The 19447-nt window shown below is 44.0% G+C and overlaps 1 protein-coding gene and 1 pseudogene across 2 annotated transcripts; both read left to right on the top strand.

Moving 5' to 3' along the window:
* The window catches only part of LOC114803122 (NACHT, LRR and PYD domains-containing protein 12-like), a 29356-nt pseudogene extending 20571 nt beyond the window's left edge, over positions 1-8785 (top strand).
* Positions 8786-11249: 2464 nt separating this feature from the next.
* Positions 11250-15044, top strand: LOC114803143 (gastrula zinc finger protein XlCGF26.1-like). Of its 2 annotated transcripts, none has more exons than XM_029002509.1 (2): positions 11250-11402; positions 13294-15044. In XM_029002509.1, the coding sequence occupies exon 2, from the start codon at positions 13297-13299 to the stop codon at positions 14935-14937; it is 1641 nt and encodes a 546-aa protein (XP_028858342.1). In that variant the 5' UTR covers positions 11250-11402; positions 13294-13296; the 3' UTR covers positions 14938-15044. The 2 variants fall into 2 exon arrangements, with proteins under 2 accessions (XP_028858342.1, XP_028858341.1); XM_029002508.1 differs by having other exon boundaries at positions 11250-11414.
* Positions 15045-19447: the final 4403 nt, after the last annotated feature.

Here is a 19447-nt window from a genome sequence, read left to right as displayed (position 1 = left end):
CTGTTTTGATTATATTTGGCCATTATAAAATCCCATATTATAGTTCTTACGTTTAACCAAAACGTTGTTTGGAGGCTGACTTGAACACAGGGATGCATAGCTTTGCTAGCTTAGCTAAGGTTAAGATTTGTAAACTGAGTTGAATTTCTTTAGGAAACCTTTAAAGTTTGAGAAAAGTTAACTAAACAGCTAAGAACAGTGTAAATAGATAATGCCTACGTTTAGCCAAAACGCTGTTTGGAGGCTGACTTGAACACAGGAATGCATAGCTTCGCTAGCTTAGCCTAGCTTAGCTAAGGTTAAGCCTAGTAAAACGAGATTTTATAATGGACAAATATATTCAAAACAATTGTCCAGCCTTATCTATGAAATGTAATCTGGATCTGGAATCTGGAACCCCCGAGCAGCAGAAAAGTGAGGCATTTTTATGTACTTCTCTCCATAGACATGTATGTGCTTCACTCCGCAGCAGAGCCTATCGCAATATGGCGGCGACGTTGACGTATGATGCAGCTCGTCATGCGGCGTCTACCCATATGTCTATGCAAGTCATGAATCTGAGGTCTCCATTGAACCGAATCAAAAGTCATGTGACCAAACACGTCACATTCGACTGAAGTGAGACTTCAGTCAGCTCACAAACTTTGAGAGAATGAGTGATATGTTCGATTCATGTACTAATCATTTAAATCGCAGCTTTTTGCATTCATGTAATCACACAGACTGACATCGCGATTACGATTGTGATTAGATTAATGGTGCAGCACTAGTTCAAATGCAGATCGTCTTTCACCGGGAAGCCAAAGAAGAACAAGGATAAGGAAAAGAAGACTGCCAAATGACCATGAGAACTGCAAAGAAAAGGATATAAAAAGAGAGCCATTCAGTCATTGTGGTGCATTGCCCTACATCGCCCTTATGGAGTATTACACTGCCGTTTCCTGATTTGGATGGACTGCACTTCTGGTTTCAACCCTTGCCTGGCCCTGACTCTCCCTCCCAGCGCACTACCACTGCAGACCACCTCTACAGTACAGTTACGTTTTCTTCACCACATGCGCTGATCGCTTGCGCTGCATTTTCTGCCCGGTTTACACCATGGCCAATCTGGACCACTCACGGTCCCCACATCGGGTGTCTGCTGTCTACGTCTCACCAGCTGCCTCCTCATGTCCCAAACAAACTGTTTACAGTTTGGGGTTTGAGTTTGACTGGGTCTGAACGTGTGTATTTACATTTACATTTACATTTACAGCATTTATCAGAAGCCCTTATCCAGAGCGACTTACAATCAGTAGTTACAGGGACAGTCCCCCTGGAGCAATTTAGGGTTAAGTGTCTTGCTCAGGGACACAATGGTAGTAAGTGGGATTTGAACCCGGGTCTTCTGGTTCATAGGCGAGTGTCTAACCCACTAGGCCACTACCACCCTATTTATGTGCATATTGGGTTTGTGTGTGTATTTGGGTTTGTACATGTGGAACTGTGTATGTGTGTGTATATGAGTGTAATAATCAGATGTATCATTATGTTTCTCCCAGGCTGCGTGGTTGTTCCCTCACAGATACCAGCTGTGAAGTTCTGTCCTCAGTTCTCACATCAAACTCCTCAAGTCTGAGAAATCTGGACCTGAGTAACAATAATCTGCAGAGGTCAGGAGTGAAACTTCTCTCTACAGCACTTAAGGATCCAAACTGTAAACAGGAGACATTAGAGTGAGTGTTGATCTCAGTACTGTGTATGCGTGCATGTGTTTGTCTATGTATATGTGTCAGGATTGACTTCTGCTGGGCTCATCACCTGTACTCAATCCTGACAGCGCATAAAAGCCGGTGATTTCCGCCCCTTCGGAAGGTACGGCATTTTCGTGAACTCGGTCAGGAACTTGACTTCCGTTAGTGAATGTGTTTATGTTTTGAGTTCTGGCAATCAACACACGCCTGCGGGTTAGTTTACGTTGTCCCCCTTTATTTCCCGTTCTTGGCCACCACGCCGTTGTTTATTTGTGTTTATTGTTTAATTTATAATAAAATCCCTTCCCAGCATGTCCTGCCTCTGCGCTTCTCTCCCCCGTCAGCACGCAGTCGTGACAGAATGTCAGAGCGTTACCCAAAAGCGCAGAGGAAAAGAAGCACCCGGCGCGCCAAATGCGGACACTAGGGGAGAGACGCGACACCCATTCTGGTTGAGCGCTTTCTCCCCGATAAGACATGGTACGCACCCCGGGAGAATCCGCGAAACCTGGAAGCATCAACGTCGGCGGGTGAGGGGGCGGAGCGAAGACGATGGCGTCAGCAGCAGCAAGAAAGTGACGTGGGCTGTGAGTGCAGAGGATGCGAACCCCACGATCTTCGCCATGTCTAGCCAGGAACTCTGCTCTGCTGGCCAGGCTCCCCGTGGACTGGGACGACATGGATGACGAGAGCACGGGAGACGAAAGTCGAGCTCCGCCCATCACGCCCGTCTACGATTGTCGCGAGACACGGATGACGTAAGCGACGAAGACGTGGATTTTCGGTGGGCGGTCAGTGCCGGGATGGCTCCGCCCAGCGCACGCGTCCCGGGACGCAGATGAGATCACCATCCTCGCGTGTCTGACTGGGTCAACATGGGGCTGGAGCGCAGCCCTCTGGCAGCAGGGAGAGACCGACCGGAGTTTTCAAGACTTCCTGCAGAGACTGAGGGTGGAGTTTGATCGGTCAGAGCCTGAGCCAGGGATCGAACTCTGCCCCTCCACCACTTCCAGCGCCAGTCAGGATCCGGGGCAAGAAGACCCAGCACTGGCGGGCGACGAGACGGTCGTGCCTCCCGAGATCCTGGCTGTGCCCCCTGAGGAGGTCCCGGAGTGCCCAGAGAGGGAGCCAGATGACCCTCTCTTCTGTCTGTCTCTGTCTGTGTCGCCCCCACTTCCCCTCTTTGTCGCCGGTGGCTCCGGGACAATTTCCCTGCGCAGTGCAAGGGGTGACACAAGACGTGCCAGAGGGGACGTGCGGAGACAGTGCCCGCACATACCCGGATGGATTGGCCCTGATTATTGTGTGCAGGTCCGAGGGTCTGGGGCAGCCATGCGGGTCCACGCCAGGGAGCCAGGCTGAGGGTCCAGAGCCGCCATGCAGGACCACGCCGGGGAGCCAGGCCGAGGGTCAGGGGCAGCCATGCGGGACCAAGCCGGGGAGCCAGCCCAAGGGTCCGAGGCCACCACGCCTGACCACGCCGGGGAGCCTCGGTCATGAACTTGACGTCCGTTAGTGAATGCGTTTATGTTTTGAGTTCTGGCAATCGCCACACACCTGTGGGTTAGTTTACGTTGTCCCCCTTTATTTCCCGTTCTTGGCCACCGTGCTGTTGTTTATTTGTGTTTATTGTTTATTGTATAATAAAATCCCTTCCCAGCATGTCCTGCCTCTGCGCTTCTCTCCCACGTCAGCACGCAGTCGTGACAATATGTTTGGTTTAGTTTTTTCTGTACACTTCCTGTTTAAAAAAAAATTGTAAAAACATGTATGATTATGTTTCAAATGGCAATACTTTTTTTAACCCTAACTGATGCAGTAAGTAGCTTCTCATTTCTTAAACAACCATGTAGAAAGACATCCTATGGTATTGGAAAAGGAGATATTGGGGAACCATCCCCTTTGCAGAAAATATAATGATAAAGTAATATTTTTTTACATCACTTTCCACACACAAAAATGCACTACCACTTTAGATGTCCTTTAGATGTTCCTGCTTTAAATTATGCTCTTGTGTTAGCGTTTGTGTAGACAAAATAGGACCCTCTTCTCACACAAAGAGACAGCATCTCACACTTCTTAGTGCCTGTTAAGCGATGCGATTAAGTCAATCATAGGAATCTGTGATTAAACAAATGTCTATCTAGATTTTTCAAAACTATAAAAAAATCATAAGTGTGTGTGTTTGTGTGTATGTATGTATTCGTATGTATGTGTGTGATTGGGTTTGTGTGTGTATGTGGTTGATCAAGTGGTTTTGTGCTTGTACATTTGTGTGTGTATGGGTTTATGTGTATTTATATGTGTGTAATAATCAGGTGTATTATTATGTTTCTCCCAGGCTGCGTGATTGTTCCCTCACAGCTACCAGCTGTTCAGTTCTGTCCTCAGTTCTTAAATCAAACATCTCAAGTCTGAGAAAACTGGACCTGAGTTACAATAAACTGCAGGATTCAGGAGTGGTACATCTCTCAACAGCACTGGAGCATCCAAACTGTAAACTGGAGACACTACAGTGAGTGTTAATATCAGTACTGGACGATGTGCTGTGTGTGGTTGTATGAATGAGTTGTGTTTGTTGTGTGTCAGGATTAGGTGTGTGTGTGTCTGTTTATATGGGAGAGTGTGAGGGTTTGCATGTGTATGCACGTGTATGTACAGTGCATATGGAAAGTATTCAAAGCGAATCCCTTTTTCCACATTTCTTATTCCAAAATATATTATAAGTGTCTTTTTCTTCATAATTGTACACACAACACCCCATAACGACAACAAGAAATCAAATCTACATAAGAATTCACAGCCTTTGCTCAATACTTTCAAGATTCAAGATTGGTTTACACTCTGTACAACAGTATACACAGTATACCGTGTATTGAAATAAGGTTTCTCCTGAGACGTACAGTCAGATTCAAGTCTGGACATTCACAGAGTTTTCCTGAAGCCACACTTTTGATATCTTGGCTGTGTGTTTAGGGTGGTTGTCCTGCTACAAGATGAACCGTCGCCCCATTTTGAGTTCAAGAGCGCTCTGGAGCATGTTTTCATCCAGTATGTCTCTGTACATTGCTGCAGTCATCTTTCCCTCTAGCCTCTAGTCTCCCAGTTCCTGCAGCTGAACAACATTCCACAGCATGATGCTGCCACCACCATGCTTTACTGTAGGGATGGTATTGACCTTGTGATGAGTGATCCCTGGTTTCCTCCAAAGGTGACACCTGGAATTCACACCAAAGAGTACAATCCTTGTCTCATCAGGCCAAAAAAATTTGTTTCTCATGGTCTGAGGGTCCTTAAGGCCACGTGCCTTTTACTAAGGAGTGTCTTCCGTCTGGCCATTCTTCCACACAGGCCTGATTGGTGGGTTGCTGCAGAGATGTTGTACTTCTAGAAGGTTCTCCTCTGTCCACAGAGGACCTTTGAGTGACAATCGGGTTCTTGGTCACCCCCATGACTATGGCCTTTCTCCCCCGATCAATCAGTTTAGGTGGCCGGCCAGCTCTAGGAAGAGTCCTTCTTCCTCTTACAGATGATGGAGGCCACTGTGCTCATTGGGACCTTTAAAGCAGAAGAATGTTTTCTGTAACCTTCCCCAGATTTGTGCCTCAAGGCAATCCTGTCTCGAGGGACCAGGCGAGCAGTACTGGAGGCTCGGAGTATATGAGGTGCAGTGCGAGGTGTAATAAGGGCTGTGAGGTAGGATGGTGCTACTCCATGTTTGGCTTTGTAGGCCAGCATCAGTATTTTTTTTTTTTAATCTGATGCGTGCAGCTACTGGGAGCCAGTGGAGGGAACGTAGCAATTTTGTATTAGTTTTAGAGGCCGGATGGTACAAACCGGATTCCAAAAAATGACGAACTGTCACGCCGGAGTCTTGTTAAGGAAGAATGATGGATGGCAAGGTGTCAGGGGGAAAACAGTTTATTCACGAGAAAACTAAAAACATCAGGGAAAAGAGCTCAATAAACAAAACCACCATGCCTTGCGCTGAACTGAGGGAAGGGGCGGAGTCCCACTCGATCCTCGGGCTGGTGCGGTGCTCGTCGGCAGAGTCCTTCCTCACGATCGCTCCTGCCTAAACGGCCAGGCAGGATCGTGAGACTCCACAGGGGTCTGGGGCGTTGCACAAACAAACACACTTCACAGACACAAAGGGGGGGTAAGACTCCAGATGTCGCGTTGGAGAATCGCTCTGTAGACTCTGGATCACGGGGGTCTTTCATAACGGATTACAGCAGATTAGACGAAACCAGATGCACCTGACGCTGGTTATCCCGTGAGGATCACTAGCCGTGCCGAAGGAGCCTGGAGAGGGAACGTGTTGAGGAACCCACGACCCAGGACTGTGATACGAGACCCGCCCAGTGCACATAAGAGAATTGGGACTTACCAGGGCACCCGTGGCTACACGACATGACACGCAGACACGAACACACAGTCTAATAAAAAATTTGTTGATTCAAAAGAGGCTGGAAAAAGTACATTTGAGCATAACAAAGAGCTGGAAGACCAATTAACACTAATTAGGTCAATTGGCAACATGATTGGGTATAAAAAGAGCTTCTCAGAGTGGCAGACTTCATCAACTGTGCATAACATCATCCAAAGATTCAGACAATCTGGAACAATCTCTGTGCGTAAGGGTCAAGGCCGTAAAAACCATACTGGATGCCCGTGATCTCCGGGCCCTTAAACGACACTGCACCACAACCAGGAATGCTACTGTAAAGGAAATCACAGAATGGGCTCAGGAATACTTCCAGAAACCATTGTCAGTGAACACAATCCACCATAGCAGAAGGGGGCCTCAAACATGCGGTGTCCAGGCCCATCAATGATTGGATTATGCACCTATCAACCTCTGTCCTAACTATGGGCAAACAGCTCCACTGCTTTGTGAATGCCTTTGGAACAGAAAATTGTCACCAGCTTTGTGCTGTGGGAGCGCACATCTTGCAGGCAAATAGCGTTCATACAACCCTTTCTCTCCCCTCAATCACAAGATCACTGGCAACAGGATCAATGGCAGGGGCAGGTCATGGATGTGGCTGGGAACCCCTCGCTCAAGTACGGCACAGTGGCAGCAATGTTTGAGAATGGAATTGGGAACCGTATCCCATCTCGAGAGCAACCAACATGACATAAAATAACATAAACAATTGAATAGCATTACTGAATAGCATTATTTTAAAAAAAGAGAGCCGTTCATCATTGGTTGGGATGGTGCAGCTGAGATGACCCATGTGAACTACTTTGATGTTGAGTATCGAGAATCTGAGCAGTCAAGGTATACTTTCTACAGAATTGATGAGATGACTGCTGAAAGCAGGCAAGACATGACCAGGAACAGTTGATTTATGTACGAGATGCGATGTATTGTTTGTGATGTGTGTGTGTGCGCTTTTGTGAACATGTGCGTCCACAGGTAATTAAGTGTAATAATCAGAAGCATCATTATTTTTCTCCCAGGCTGAGTGAGTGCTTCCTCACAGCTAACAGCTGTTCAGCTCTGTCCTCAGTTCTCAGATCAAACTCCTCATGTCTGAGAGAACTGGACCTGAGTAAAAATAATCTGCAGGATTCAGGAGTGAAACTTCTCTCTACAGCACTGGAGGATCCAAACTGTAAACTGGAGACACTACAGTGAGTGTTGATTTCAGTTCAACTGAAGAGAGATGAATATTAAAACTGTCCCTGTAACAACTGATTGTCTAACAAATGCTGTAAATGTAATTGTGAGAAATGAGAAACAACACTGGTTGACGGGTGTGAAAGTGAAGTGATGGTCACTGTGATGCACCCTGTAAAGGTGGGGTTTTGTGTGCATCTGTTAGCAGTGGTGACCTAGTGGGTAAGGAAGCAGACTCAAAATCCGGAGCCACCAAGGTGCCACTGAGCAAAGCACCATCCCCACACACTGCTCCCCGGGCGCCTGTCATGACTGCCCACTGCTGGGTGATGGTTAAAAGCAGAGGACACGTTTCGTTGCGTCACCATGTGCTGTGCTGCAGTCACTTCAGTAATGCAGAAATAGGGAATTAAAAGAGAGAGCATATTTTTCACCTCATTGTAGCAGATTTGCAAAAGCCATGATGGACTCCATGTGTCGCTGTACTGTGAGAGACCAGCGCAGGTGGTGCAGCGCTTACTGCAGTGTAGATAGGTGGAAGGATATTTAAAGAGAGTCATGACAGTATCACTCACAGGGCTCCTCTCGACCAATAGTTTTACCAAAATTGACCAAATTGGTGTTTAAAGTAGTCTCACGCTTTCTTAAGGGTGTGTGTATAACTGATCTTGAGCTTAACTGAGCTTGACCAAACCTTGCAGCTTTTAAACTAGTGCCAAAAAAAACATCCTATCACAGAGGAAGAGAAAATGTTATAATTTTTAAATAGAGTAAATCAAGAACAGCATTTTCTGTGGTGATGATTATTTGTGCATCCTTGGAACAGGGTAGGAGCTGTTACGATGCGTGGACTCCTTCTTTCATTGCTTCTCATTTTAAAATACAAAAAAAAAAAGCTATGCACTATTGCATGGCTCCAAAGCACAAAAAAAAAACTGTACACTCACCTCAAACACCTAATGTCTGTTTTTCCTTCCCTTGTCCTACAGAACACTTTTTGGTAAAATTATGAAACGAAGAAGTAGTGTCACCATGTCTGAGCTGAATTAAAGACAACCGTCACCCAAAAGCTCATGGAAAAGTTGATCTCCTTACATCACCGAGACCTGGAGTTCCAGCACCATTACTGGATACGGTTACTGGATACAGTTCAACATATCTTCTTGGACCATTTTGCTTTCTGTAGATTCAGTGTTGTTTATCAGCCATAATCTTTGCTTTTATAATGTGTTTAATGGTACTGATGATCAGGATAACCTCTGCAACAGGAACTTTGATCATGCTGAAGGTGGACTGTATAAGATCTGTTTAAACAGCCACTGCAGCCCTACACTCAATAATGGGAGTTTTATTTTTTCAGTTGTATCTATTTTATGCAGGCTTGGTTTGTGTTTTATTTTGTAAAATAAAAAAACTAATTTTATTTGTCACATACATAGTCATACACGGTATGATATGCAGTGAAATGTTTGCAAATATTGCAAGTATACAATTAAGCAATATGCAAATATTGCAAACATAACCAAATATTACACTTTAATGTCTTTAACATAGAACATAAAATATGTGTAACAGGTAGGGTGAAGGTGTGCAAATGAGTGAAGTCAAAGTATAACAAAAAGTGAAAAAAAATTGTGCAAGAGTAAAAAAGAGCAAAAATTCTAGGGGATCGAGGCTAGAGTGGTTGAAAGTGAAAGTGCTGGAGTGTATTAGAGTTCTATGAAGTTGTGTGACTGAGAGAAATTTATACTGCAATAGATTTGCGATATTATTGGATGGGTGGCCCAGTAAGGAAGCAGACTTGTAAACGGAAGGTTGCAGGTTCAAATCCTGAACTGCCTGCTGTTCCCTGCTCACTAAGGGTGATGGGTTAAATGCAGAGGACACTTATCATTGTGTGCTGTGCTTGCTGTGTGATTCGTTTCTTTGGATGGAGCAGCATGGCATGAGTGAATGTAGCATTAAAATCAACAGAGAGGACAAATGTTATGTGAATAAAGGTGGTGATGCAACTTATTTTGGCCTTATGGCACGGTGCTCCATCATGCTGGAAAAGGCATTGTTCTATACCAAAGAAGCATGAGAAGCAGCCCCACACATGAATGTTCTCAGGATGCTTTACTGTTGGCGTCAGCTTTTCTTCTCCGGACAATAATATTTCCAGATGCCCCAAATAATCGGAAAGGGGTTTCATCAGAGAAAATGACTTGACCCCAGTCCTCAGCAGTCCAATCTCTGAACATTCTGCAGAATATCAGTCCGTCCTTCATGTTCTTCTTGGAGAGAAGTGGCTTTTTTGCTGCCCTTCTTGACACCAGGTCATCCTCCAAAAGTCTTTGCCTAGTTGTGCGTGCAGATGCCCTCACACCCGCCTGCTGCCATTCTGTCAACACTCTCGCTTGTGTTAATCAGAGGATCACAGAAATGATCTCAGCAAGTCCTTTTGTGGCAGGGCTGGAATGCAGTGGAAATGTTTTTTTAGGGGGATTTGCAGGGCAGGATCGTACAGGTCCTGTGTTTACTTGCACTTCCACCAAAGAGGCCAAATAAACACCAGTTGTAGTGATGAAAAGGGCACAGGTGTATTTACAGTGTGGAAAGTGCTCAAAAATTGGAATTCAACGAAAAACAAAACCGGCCATCATAAGCAACGGTTTATACATATTTAGAAAAGATCCAGAATCGCAGACAAACCCCCACCCCCCTGCATCTGTAGGTGGTAGTAACATAGTGGTAACACACTCACCTATGAACCAGGTTCAAATCCCGCTTACTACCATTGTGTCCCCGAGCAAGACACTTAACCTTAAGTTGCTCCAGGGGGGGAGTGTCCCTGTAACTACTGATTGTAAGTCTTTCTGGATAAGGGTGTCTGAAAAATGCTGTAATGCATTAAACACACTCTTCCCCGGTCCCAGATTGGCCTATAAAGGCACAAGAATAGTGATCTCGTGTCGCGGGAGAAAAGGAGAGGACCTAGTACAGAGCCTTGATGGACAACAGTGGAGTCTATGTGACTCAGTCTACATGAGGCAGAGGTTCTTGTGCGTGTGTGCAACCGTGTGAAACTATCTCAGCCCGGAGCAGGAGCACCGGGCTGAGATAATTTAATACTAAATTAATAAATGAAGTGTCACGGCAACACGAGGCGTGCTGTGTTTATTTGGGAATCGCAGCAATGTGGGAGGTGTAGTCGGCACCCATGCAGAAAACAGACACGACATAACAGTCAAAAAGTGTTCACACCTTTTTAATATTATATTTACAGCATTTACCAGGCGCCCTTATCTAGAGCAAGTTAGGATCAGTAGTTACAGGGACAGTCCCCCCCTGGAGACACTTAGGGTTAAGTGTCTTGCTCAGGGACATGATGGTAGTAAGTGGGATTTGAACCTGGGTCTTCATAGACGAGTGTGTTACCCACTAGGCTACTACCACCTTTTTTTACAGGATTACGTCAATTTTCATAGCAAAGATCCATCCGATCGCTCTTCATAAGAGTCTGGAGTTTATGCAAATTACCATGATAAAACTTTCACAGTAAACTTTCGGCCGCGAGTGTCGCTGTGTGCGGTTCCGCACGCCCGACCTGGCGCAAGATTTAACTCTTCGTGGCTTCGCCAGAAAGCCGACTTCCTCCGTTTAACGTACAGATACGTTCCGCTCTGCGTCCGCACAACTTTATCTAAGGGGAGTTGGGTGGCGACCACAAATTCCTACTCCGGGTTGGTGTCACCTCACCCCCGCCTCGAATAGGGCTCGTTGGGTGAAACGAAGGCGGCCCCACCCCTGGCAGCTCCTCCTGACCCCCATAAAGCGTTGCGGACGTGTGAATCGGGCCCGATCTTCCAGTGTTCGTACCCTTTTTTTTTGACCCACGAACGACGGTCCTTCGGATGAAGGTACGCAGCCCACGCAGCTGGTTCGTTGTGGCGACGTCTCCCCCTCCAGTCCACCAGGTGGCGCCGAAGTGAACAGCGGTGAAGTCCAACGGCGCCGAAGAAGGACTGGAACGAGGAGGGACGCGCTGTTACCGCGACGTAAGTTCTGCGGTACGTTCCGATATATATATATATATATATATATACACACACACACACACGCACACACGCACACACACAGCGAGTCTGTTCTCGCGATATTTCAGGAATCAGGAGGCAGCGCGTGTCCGTCGTCCACAAGTTTCATTACGCGCCGAAAAACTGCGTATAAAATACAGGGTGGGCTTTTATATGGATACCATAATAAAATGGAAATGGTTGGTGACATTGAACACATTTTATAAGTGGTCAGAAACTTGAAATAGTAAAGTTACGTTAAAACCATTGTTTTTCTTGTGAAATTAGCAATAAATTTGATGTCACATGACCGGCATGTTGCTTTTGCATATTTTCGCGCAGATTTCTCTGCCTCCGCCATGTATCTTTCCTCTACCTCCGCTTGTTTAGTTTTGTTTTTTTTGCTCCGCGCTGTCTATGAGGCGCCAAACTCTGCAAGCATCTGTGCGCGTATTTCACTCACACATTTCTTCACCAATTAACAAAGCAGATATGCCTTTGAGTGGCAAGAGGAAACCAGATGAAACCCACACCAACAGTTTGCAGCCAGGATTAAAACTCACGCTCTTTGTAGCTGCACGATTAATCTAATCGCAATCGTAATCGTGATGTCAGTCTGTGTGATTACACGCAAAAAGCTGCGATTTAAATGATTAGTACATGGATTGAATCGGCAACATATCACTCATTCTCTCAAAGTTTGCGAGCTGACGGAAGTCTCACTTCAGTCGAATGTGACGTGTTTGGTCACATGACTTTCGATTCAGTTCAATGGAGACCACAGATTCGTGACTCACATAGACATATGGGTGACGCCGCATGACGAGCTGCATCGTACGTCAACGTCGCCGCCATATTGCGATAGGCTCTGCTGTGGCGTGAAGCATATACATGTCTATGGAGAGAAGTGCATAAAAATGCCTCACTCTTGTACTGCTTGCGGCTGTACAAATCGCTGTACGCTCCAAACGAGATCCCGGGGGATTACATTTCAGAGGTAAGGCTGGACAATTGTTTTGAATATATTTGGCCATTATAAAATCCCATTTTATAAGTCCTAACCTTAGCAAAGCTAGGCTAAGCTATGCATTCCTGTGTTCAAGTCAGCCTCCAAACAAAGTTTTGGCTAAACGTAGGCATTATCTATTTAGACTGTTCTTAGCTGTTTAGTTAACTTTTCTCAAACTTTGAAGGTTTCCTAAAGAAATTCACCTCAGTTTACAAATCTCAACCTTAGCTAAGCTAGCAAAGCTATGCATCCCTGTGTTCAAGTCAGCCTCCAAACAAAGTTTTGGTTAAACGTAAGAACTATAATACGGGATTTTATAATGGCCAAATATAATAAAAACAGTTGTTTAGCCTTACCAGGGTTTGTCAATCAACAGTAATGTAAAGAGTTTCTTGTGATTATTTAATTTTGTAGAATATTGTATTTCGAAGGCACTGGGCATTTGAAGTTGTTGTAAGTAGTTTGTATGTTTCACTTTGAAATTAAACATTTCACTATTAGTAATTTGTATGCAACTTTTCATTGATATACAAGCAAGTGCCCTTATATCGATATTGATCTCAATAATTGCAATATGTCTTTTTTCCCCAAATCGTGCAGCCCTACTTATCGCCATGGCACCATGCAAGCCACTGCATGTCTTCATGCTTGTACAAAAAATGTAATCTGAATTGGATGTTTTTACTGCAACTTCATCTCCATGTTTATGTGATTGTCTTAGGCTAGTATGGATTTTGCATCCATGTAATAAGTCAGACCCACACAGGAAGTGAACAAAGCACACCTGTATTAATTGCATTAATTTATATTCGTGTGTTAATTTCTGACAGTTGTAATTAATAATAATATATCTTCCTCTTTCAGAACATGCTGGGAACAAGACCTTCAACTGAAGACTCTGCCAAAAAGATGATGCCTCAGTGTGGACATTGTGGAAAAACTTTTGTAAGGACTCACAACCTTAGGATACACCAAAGAGTGCATAATGGAGAGAAGCCGTATGCCTGTGCACAGTGTGGGAGGAGTTTTACCAAATTATCACACTTAAAACGACACCAGAAAATACATACTGGAGAGAAACCGTATAACTGTGCACAGTGTGGGAGGAGTTTTACAGAATTATCACACTTAAAACGACACCAGAAAATACATACTAGAGAGAAGCCATATAACTGTGCACAGTGTGGGACAGGTTTTACTGAATTACCAAACCTTAAACAACACCAGAAAATACATACTGGAGAGAAGCTGTATGATTGTGCACAGTGTGGGAAGAGTTTTGCACAAAGATCAAGCCTTGTAACACACCAGAGGATACATACTGGGGAGACGCCGTATAATTGTGCACTGTGTGGGAGGAGTTTTACTCTATTATCAAGCTTTAAACGACACCAGAAAACACATACTGGAGAGAAGCCGTATCATTGTACACAGTGTGGGGGGAGTTTTACTCGAAGAGCAACCCTTGTAACACACCTGAAACTACATACTGGAGAGAAGTCATATGACTGTACACAGTGTGGGACGAGTTTTACCAAATTATCAAACCTTAAACAACACCAGAAAACACATACTGGAGAGAAGCTGTATGATTGTGCACAGTGTGGGAAGAGTTTTGCACAAAGATCAAGCCTAGTAACACACCAGAGGATACATACTGGGGAGAAGCCGTATGATTGTGCACTGTGTGGGAGGAGTTTTACACAGAAAGCAACCCTTGTAACACACCTGAAAGTACATACTGGAGAGAAGCCGTATGACTGTACACAGTGTGGGAAGAGTTTTACTAAATTATCAAGCCTTGAACAACACCAGAAAATACATACTGGAGAGAAGCCGTATGACTGTGCACAGTGTGGGAGGAGTTTTTCAGAAAGATCAAGCCTTGTAACACACCAGAGGATACATACTGGGGAGAAGCCATATCACTGTACACAGTGTGGGAGGAGTTTTGCACATAGATCAAACCTTGTAACACACCAGAGGATACATAATGGAGAGAAACCATATCACTGTACACAGTGTGGGAGGAGTTTTGCCCAAAGAACCAGCCTTGTAACGCACCAGAACCTACATACTGGAGCAAAGCCATATCACTGTACACAGTGTGGGAGGAGTTTTACACAAAGATCAACCCTTGTATCACACCAGAAACTACATACTGGAGAGAAGCCATATCATTGTACACAGTGTGGGAGGAGTTTTGCACACAGGTCAACCCTTGTAACACACCAGAGGGTACATACTGTAGCGAAGCCTTATTACTGTACACAGTGTGGGAGGAGTTTTACCGAATTATCAAACTTTAAACAACACCAGAAAATACATACTGGAGACAAGTCATATGACTGTACAGAGTGTGGGAGGAGTTTTACTAAATTATCAAACTTAAAACGACACCAGAAAACACATACTAGAGCCTTTTATTGTGTGCAGTGTGGGAAGGGTTTTTCATATAAAGTAGCTCTTCAAAGACACCTGAGAACACACATTGGAGAGAATCCATAGATCTGAATGCTTTGCTTTGAAAGCCTGACTGGGGAGAAGGGTTTAATTTTCCAAATAGTGGACAATGAAAAATGATGTGTGAAAATAAAAATAAGGTTTGTAATGTGGTGATTTGATTTATTTGTACCTATACTTGTTTGGTATATTGAGTAAGTAATTTTACTCTTGACAAGATGTACAAGATTATAGCCTTTTCAAAAGTACTCAACAATAACTATCTCAGGGTGGACACTCAGCACAGCATTGTAGGAAATTAAGATATCGGTGTGCTTAAAACGTTGCAGCACAAAAGCATCCTCACATGAACTGACTCAGAGCTTCTAAAAGTTATTACTGGTGTGTATTGGCAAGGATCTCACAATACAATATGTCACACAATACAGGATACAATTGTATCACAATATATCAGTTCACTGAAAAGGTAAATCAGAGCTGATTTACAAGATTATGTGCTCGGTCTGTCATGTTTTGCAATGTTCTGCCTGGAAAACACTAAATAAAAGGTTAAATGAAAGGAAAAAAAATGTTCTGCCTGGAATGCCATGCAGTAATTTAAAGTACCCAGCCATGCAGCACCATCTACAGGAGGAGGTTGTAGCCCCATGCTTATTCTCATTTCTGCTGACCTCGACAGAACCACCCTGTGGACTATATTTGTATATCGGTATTTGTTTTATTGATAACACCCCTACAAGCTATCGTATTTAAAAGGCTGTGTTTGATTGATTGATGTGGGAAAAATCCAGCTCAAATCTCAGCTGTCAGCCTTTTCTGTGTGTCTTCCATGCAACTGCCATACAGCGGGGAAAATAAGTTTTTGACACATCAGCATTTTTATCAGTAAGGGGATTTCTAAGAAATACAATTTCTTTGTATGAATTCAATATTTGGCTTGAGGGCAACAATTTTGTGTCAATAGCCCACTTAGAAATCCCCGTACTGATAAAAATGCTGATGTGTCAAAAACTTATTTTCTCCGCTGTATGGCAGTTCTACCGGAAGTTGCCAAAATCTCCCATATATTGCCACCTGCAAATTGCGTAAAATATCCTGAAAACTAGAGCAAGGAAACATGACTTCAAAAACCAATAACTGTTATCAGTACAGTGGAGGATCAAATTTAGGCCTGAGCCTAAATTAGCAAGCTGAATAATATAATTAAAATTTTTGTTGCTTAATTGTACACTGAAATTAATTATAGCAAAATATTCAGAAACAATGATTTTCTTTTAGAATTGAAACAGTGTTTGAAATTCATAGGTTGATTAAGTGTCATCTGATGGAAATTGGATACGGTTGAAAACTGAACTCTTAGTTTGATTAGTAGTAATACTTGAATTGTTTATTTATACATTGATAAAAAAAATAAAGGGAACATAAAAATAAGACGTCCTAGATTTGAATGAATGAAATATTCTTATTAAATACTTTGTTCGTTATATAGTTGAATGTGCTATCAACCTATGTGTTATTAAACCATGGAGGTCTGGATTTGGAGTCACACTCAAAATTAAAGTGGAACAACACATTACAGCCTGATGTAATGTCCTTAAAATAAGTCCAAATGAGGCTCAGTAGTGTGTGTGGCCTACATGTGCCTGTATGACCTACAACGTCTGGACATGCTCCTGAGGGATCTCCTCCAAAACCTGGACTAAAGCATCTGACAACTCCTGGACAGTCTGTGATGCAACATGGCGTTGGTGGATGGAGCGAGACATGATGTGTCTCCCAGACATGCAATTGGATTCAGGTCTGGGGATTGGGCAGGCCAGTCCATAGCATCAATGCTTTTGTGTTCAGGAACTGCTGACACACTCCAGCCACATGAGGACTAGCATTGTCTTGCATTAAGAGAAACCCAGGGCCAACCGCACCAGCATATGATGGGGATTTCATCTTGGTACCTAATGACAGTCAGGCTACCTCTGCAGTTGTGTGACAGTTGTGTGGCCCCCTAAAGAAATGGCACCTCACACCATTACTGACCCACTGCCAAAGAATCCGATTCAGGAAACTTAATTAAGTTTTTGTTTGATATGTGATTTCCCTTTTTTATTTTTTTTATGCATTTGCCAAAACCTCAAACTTATTATTAAACTGTTATTATGGGGTGTTGTGTATAGAATTCTGAGGGGAAAATGCATGTAAAATGCTCTTTAATTTGTAATAATGTGGAAAAAGTGATGTGATCACTTACCATTGTTTATACTCAAACAACAAGACTGATATAAAAGAATACACACCATAACTGATCAGGTGTTTGAATGTTGTAAATTCTTCTTTGAATTTCATGGCAGCGAAATGCCTGTCCACCTGGGTCAACATTTACATTTATGGCATTTATCAAACACCCTAATCCAGAGCAATTTACAGTCAGTAGTTACAGGGACAGTCCCCCTGGAGACACTCGGGGTTAAGTGTCTTGCCTTCTGAATCTCATTCTTCTTAGCAGACGCTTTTACTTTACTTAGCAGACGCTTTTGTCCAAAGCGACTCTGTTACGATGTACCAACTGCTGACCAATCGCTGCGCCGCGTTTGTTCGGAGTTCTTCTGAGGCGGGATTACTGTCTGGCCAATCGCTGCGCCGCGTTTGTTCGGAGTTCTTCTGAGGCGGGATTACTGTCTGGCCAATCGCTGCGCCGCGTTTGTTTCGTATTCATCAAACGCGATTTAATTAGCCAATAGCTGCGCCGGAAGCGCATATCTATGACTGACGTCAGACGTGTAACTGCAGCGCGGCCACAGTAATGTGGCAGCCGACGGAGCCGCCGTTTTACGCGTTTTAAAATGCTTCAAAATACTTGCTTGACGTATTTGAATGAACCAGCTTGCACTCGATATCCTTTAAACAGTTTTATTTCTCGCTTTCGCGAGGTAGAAAGTGCACCGCGATGGGGGAGACTTCATTTCCCATAAGGCATTGCGTTCCTACGCCACGCTGTATGGCAGCTCACATTAGAGGCGTGCAGCATATGTGCAAACGATGCACTAGGGTGCAAAATGTCAGAAATAAATGCATTATAAGATCTGTGTGCATTATTATGATTAATGTGTTTTAAAATATTACAAATTAATATAAATAAGCAGCTAATTTACGTAATGGGCTATATGAAAACTTTACATTATTTGCATTGGAGGCCAGTATCTGTGCAGCATTCAGTATACGTGTTTTACAGTACAGACAGTCACACTGATTCATGGTCTTCAGTATTTCAGTTCTTCTCACACAGTCTGTTATAGTCGAAGATCTAGTGTCTGCATGGCATGGTAACTGCTGCAGTAGACACCAGTAAGAATCATGTGGTAACGCGGGCAAGGTCAGAGAGGCTGATGGTCTCTAAGCCTGCATTTCCAGATGTTTGTCTGAAACACATTTTGATTAAATTATTTTATATTATGGTTATGTTTACTGTTTATCCAGACCTGACCTGGTCAGGGCAATAGTTCACAACTAAATTAACTAATAATACAAATGACAACCTTCACCTTAATAACCATAAATGTTTCTGTCTTCAGAAGGATGGAAAGGCACAAGGTGGCTTCTGTTCAAACCACAGACGTACAGGAGGAGTCTGTGATGACGTCATCTGGACATTCCGTGCCCCTTGCTCCCTCACAGGAAGCCTCTTCCTCATGTGCACCCAACACCACTGGCCGCCACCCATAACAATTATACAATCCTCTGCCTCGCCCTGAGACACCTACCACCAGCTCAGCAGCAGCTACAAGGCCGACAGCCCCTCTGCTGCCCGGCCGCCTCCTCTTCCTGCACTACAGCGCACTCCCAGAGGGACGCGGGCGAAGCAGGACAGGACTCGCTGCCTGGGAAAACCATTACTATTGTACACCTGCAGCATGTGTGTACCACCAAAGAGGGTGGACACTGGTCAAACTTGCATCGCATGGATGCCACACTGTGAAAGTCTGGAAAGAGGTGAAACAGCTGAAAAGAACAAAAAAAAAGGGCAGAGGACTAGCACTGCATTTTTGTTACATATGTACAGTCGTGGCCAAATGTTTTGAGAATGACACAATACTGGATTTTATTATGCCAATTTGCATAAACTCCAGAATGTTGTTTTAAAAGGAGGGCGATGCTTGAAATCATTGTTCTTCCTCTGTTTACCATGGTTACCTGCAAAAAATTGCATTGAATAAAACGTTCTTCACAGGCAAGGATATTGCTGCTACTGAGATCGCACATAATTAAACCATTTATCACATAATCAAAAACGTCAAGGAGAGAGGTTCAAGTGATGTGAAGAAAGCGTCATAGTGCTCAAGAAAGTCCAGCAAGCTCCAGGAGTGTCTCCTTTAAGGAGTACAGTGATCGGACTGCTGAGGACTGGGGGGGGGGCTGTCCCTGTTTGGAGTGCAGGGGACCCGAGGCTGTGCTTTAATTGGTGGACCCGCAGAGAAAGCTGGGACCGACCCTGCTGCTATCGCAAGTTTTTTTTTTGGATGTTTCCTATACGTGCAAAATATGAAATTTTATTGTTTGTAAC

This window comes from Denticeps clupeoides, chromosome 14 (assembly GCF_900700375.1).
Source record: "Denticeps clupeoides chromosome 14, fDenClu1.1, whole genome shotgun sequence".
NCBI lineage: Eukaryota > Metazoa > Chordata > Actinopteri > Clupeiformes > Denticipitidae > Denticeps > Denticeps clupeoides.
The sequence above is the reverse complement of the archived record's forward strand: the minus strand, read 5'-3'. Positions and strand labels throughout refer to the sequence as shown.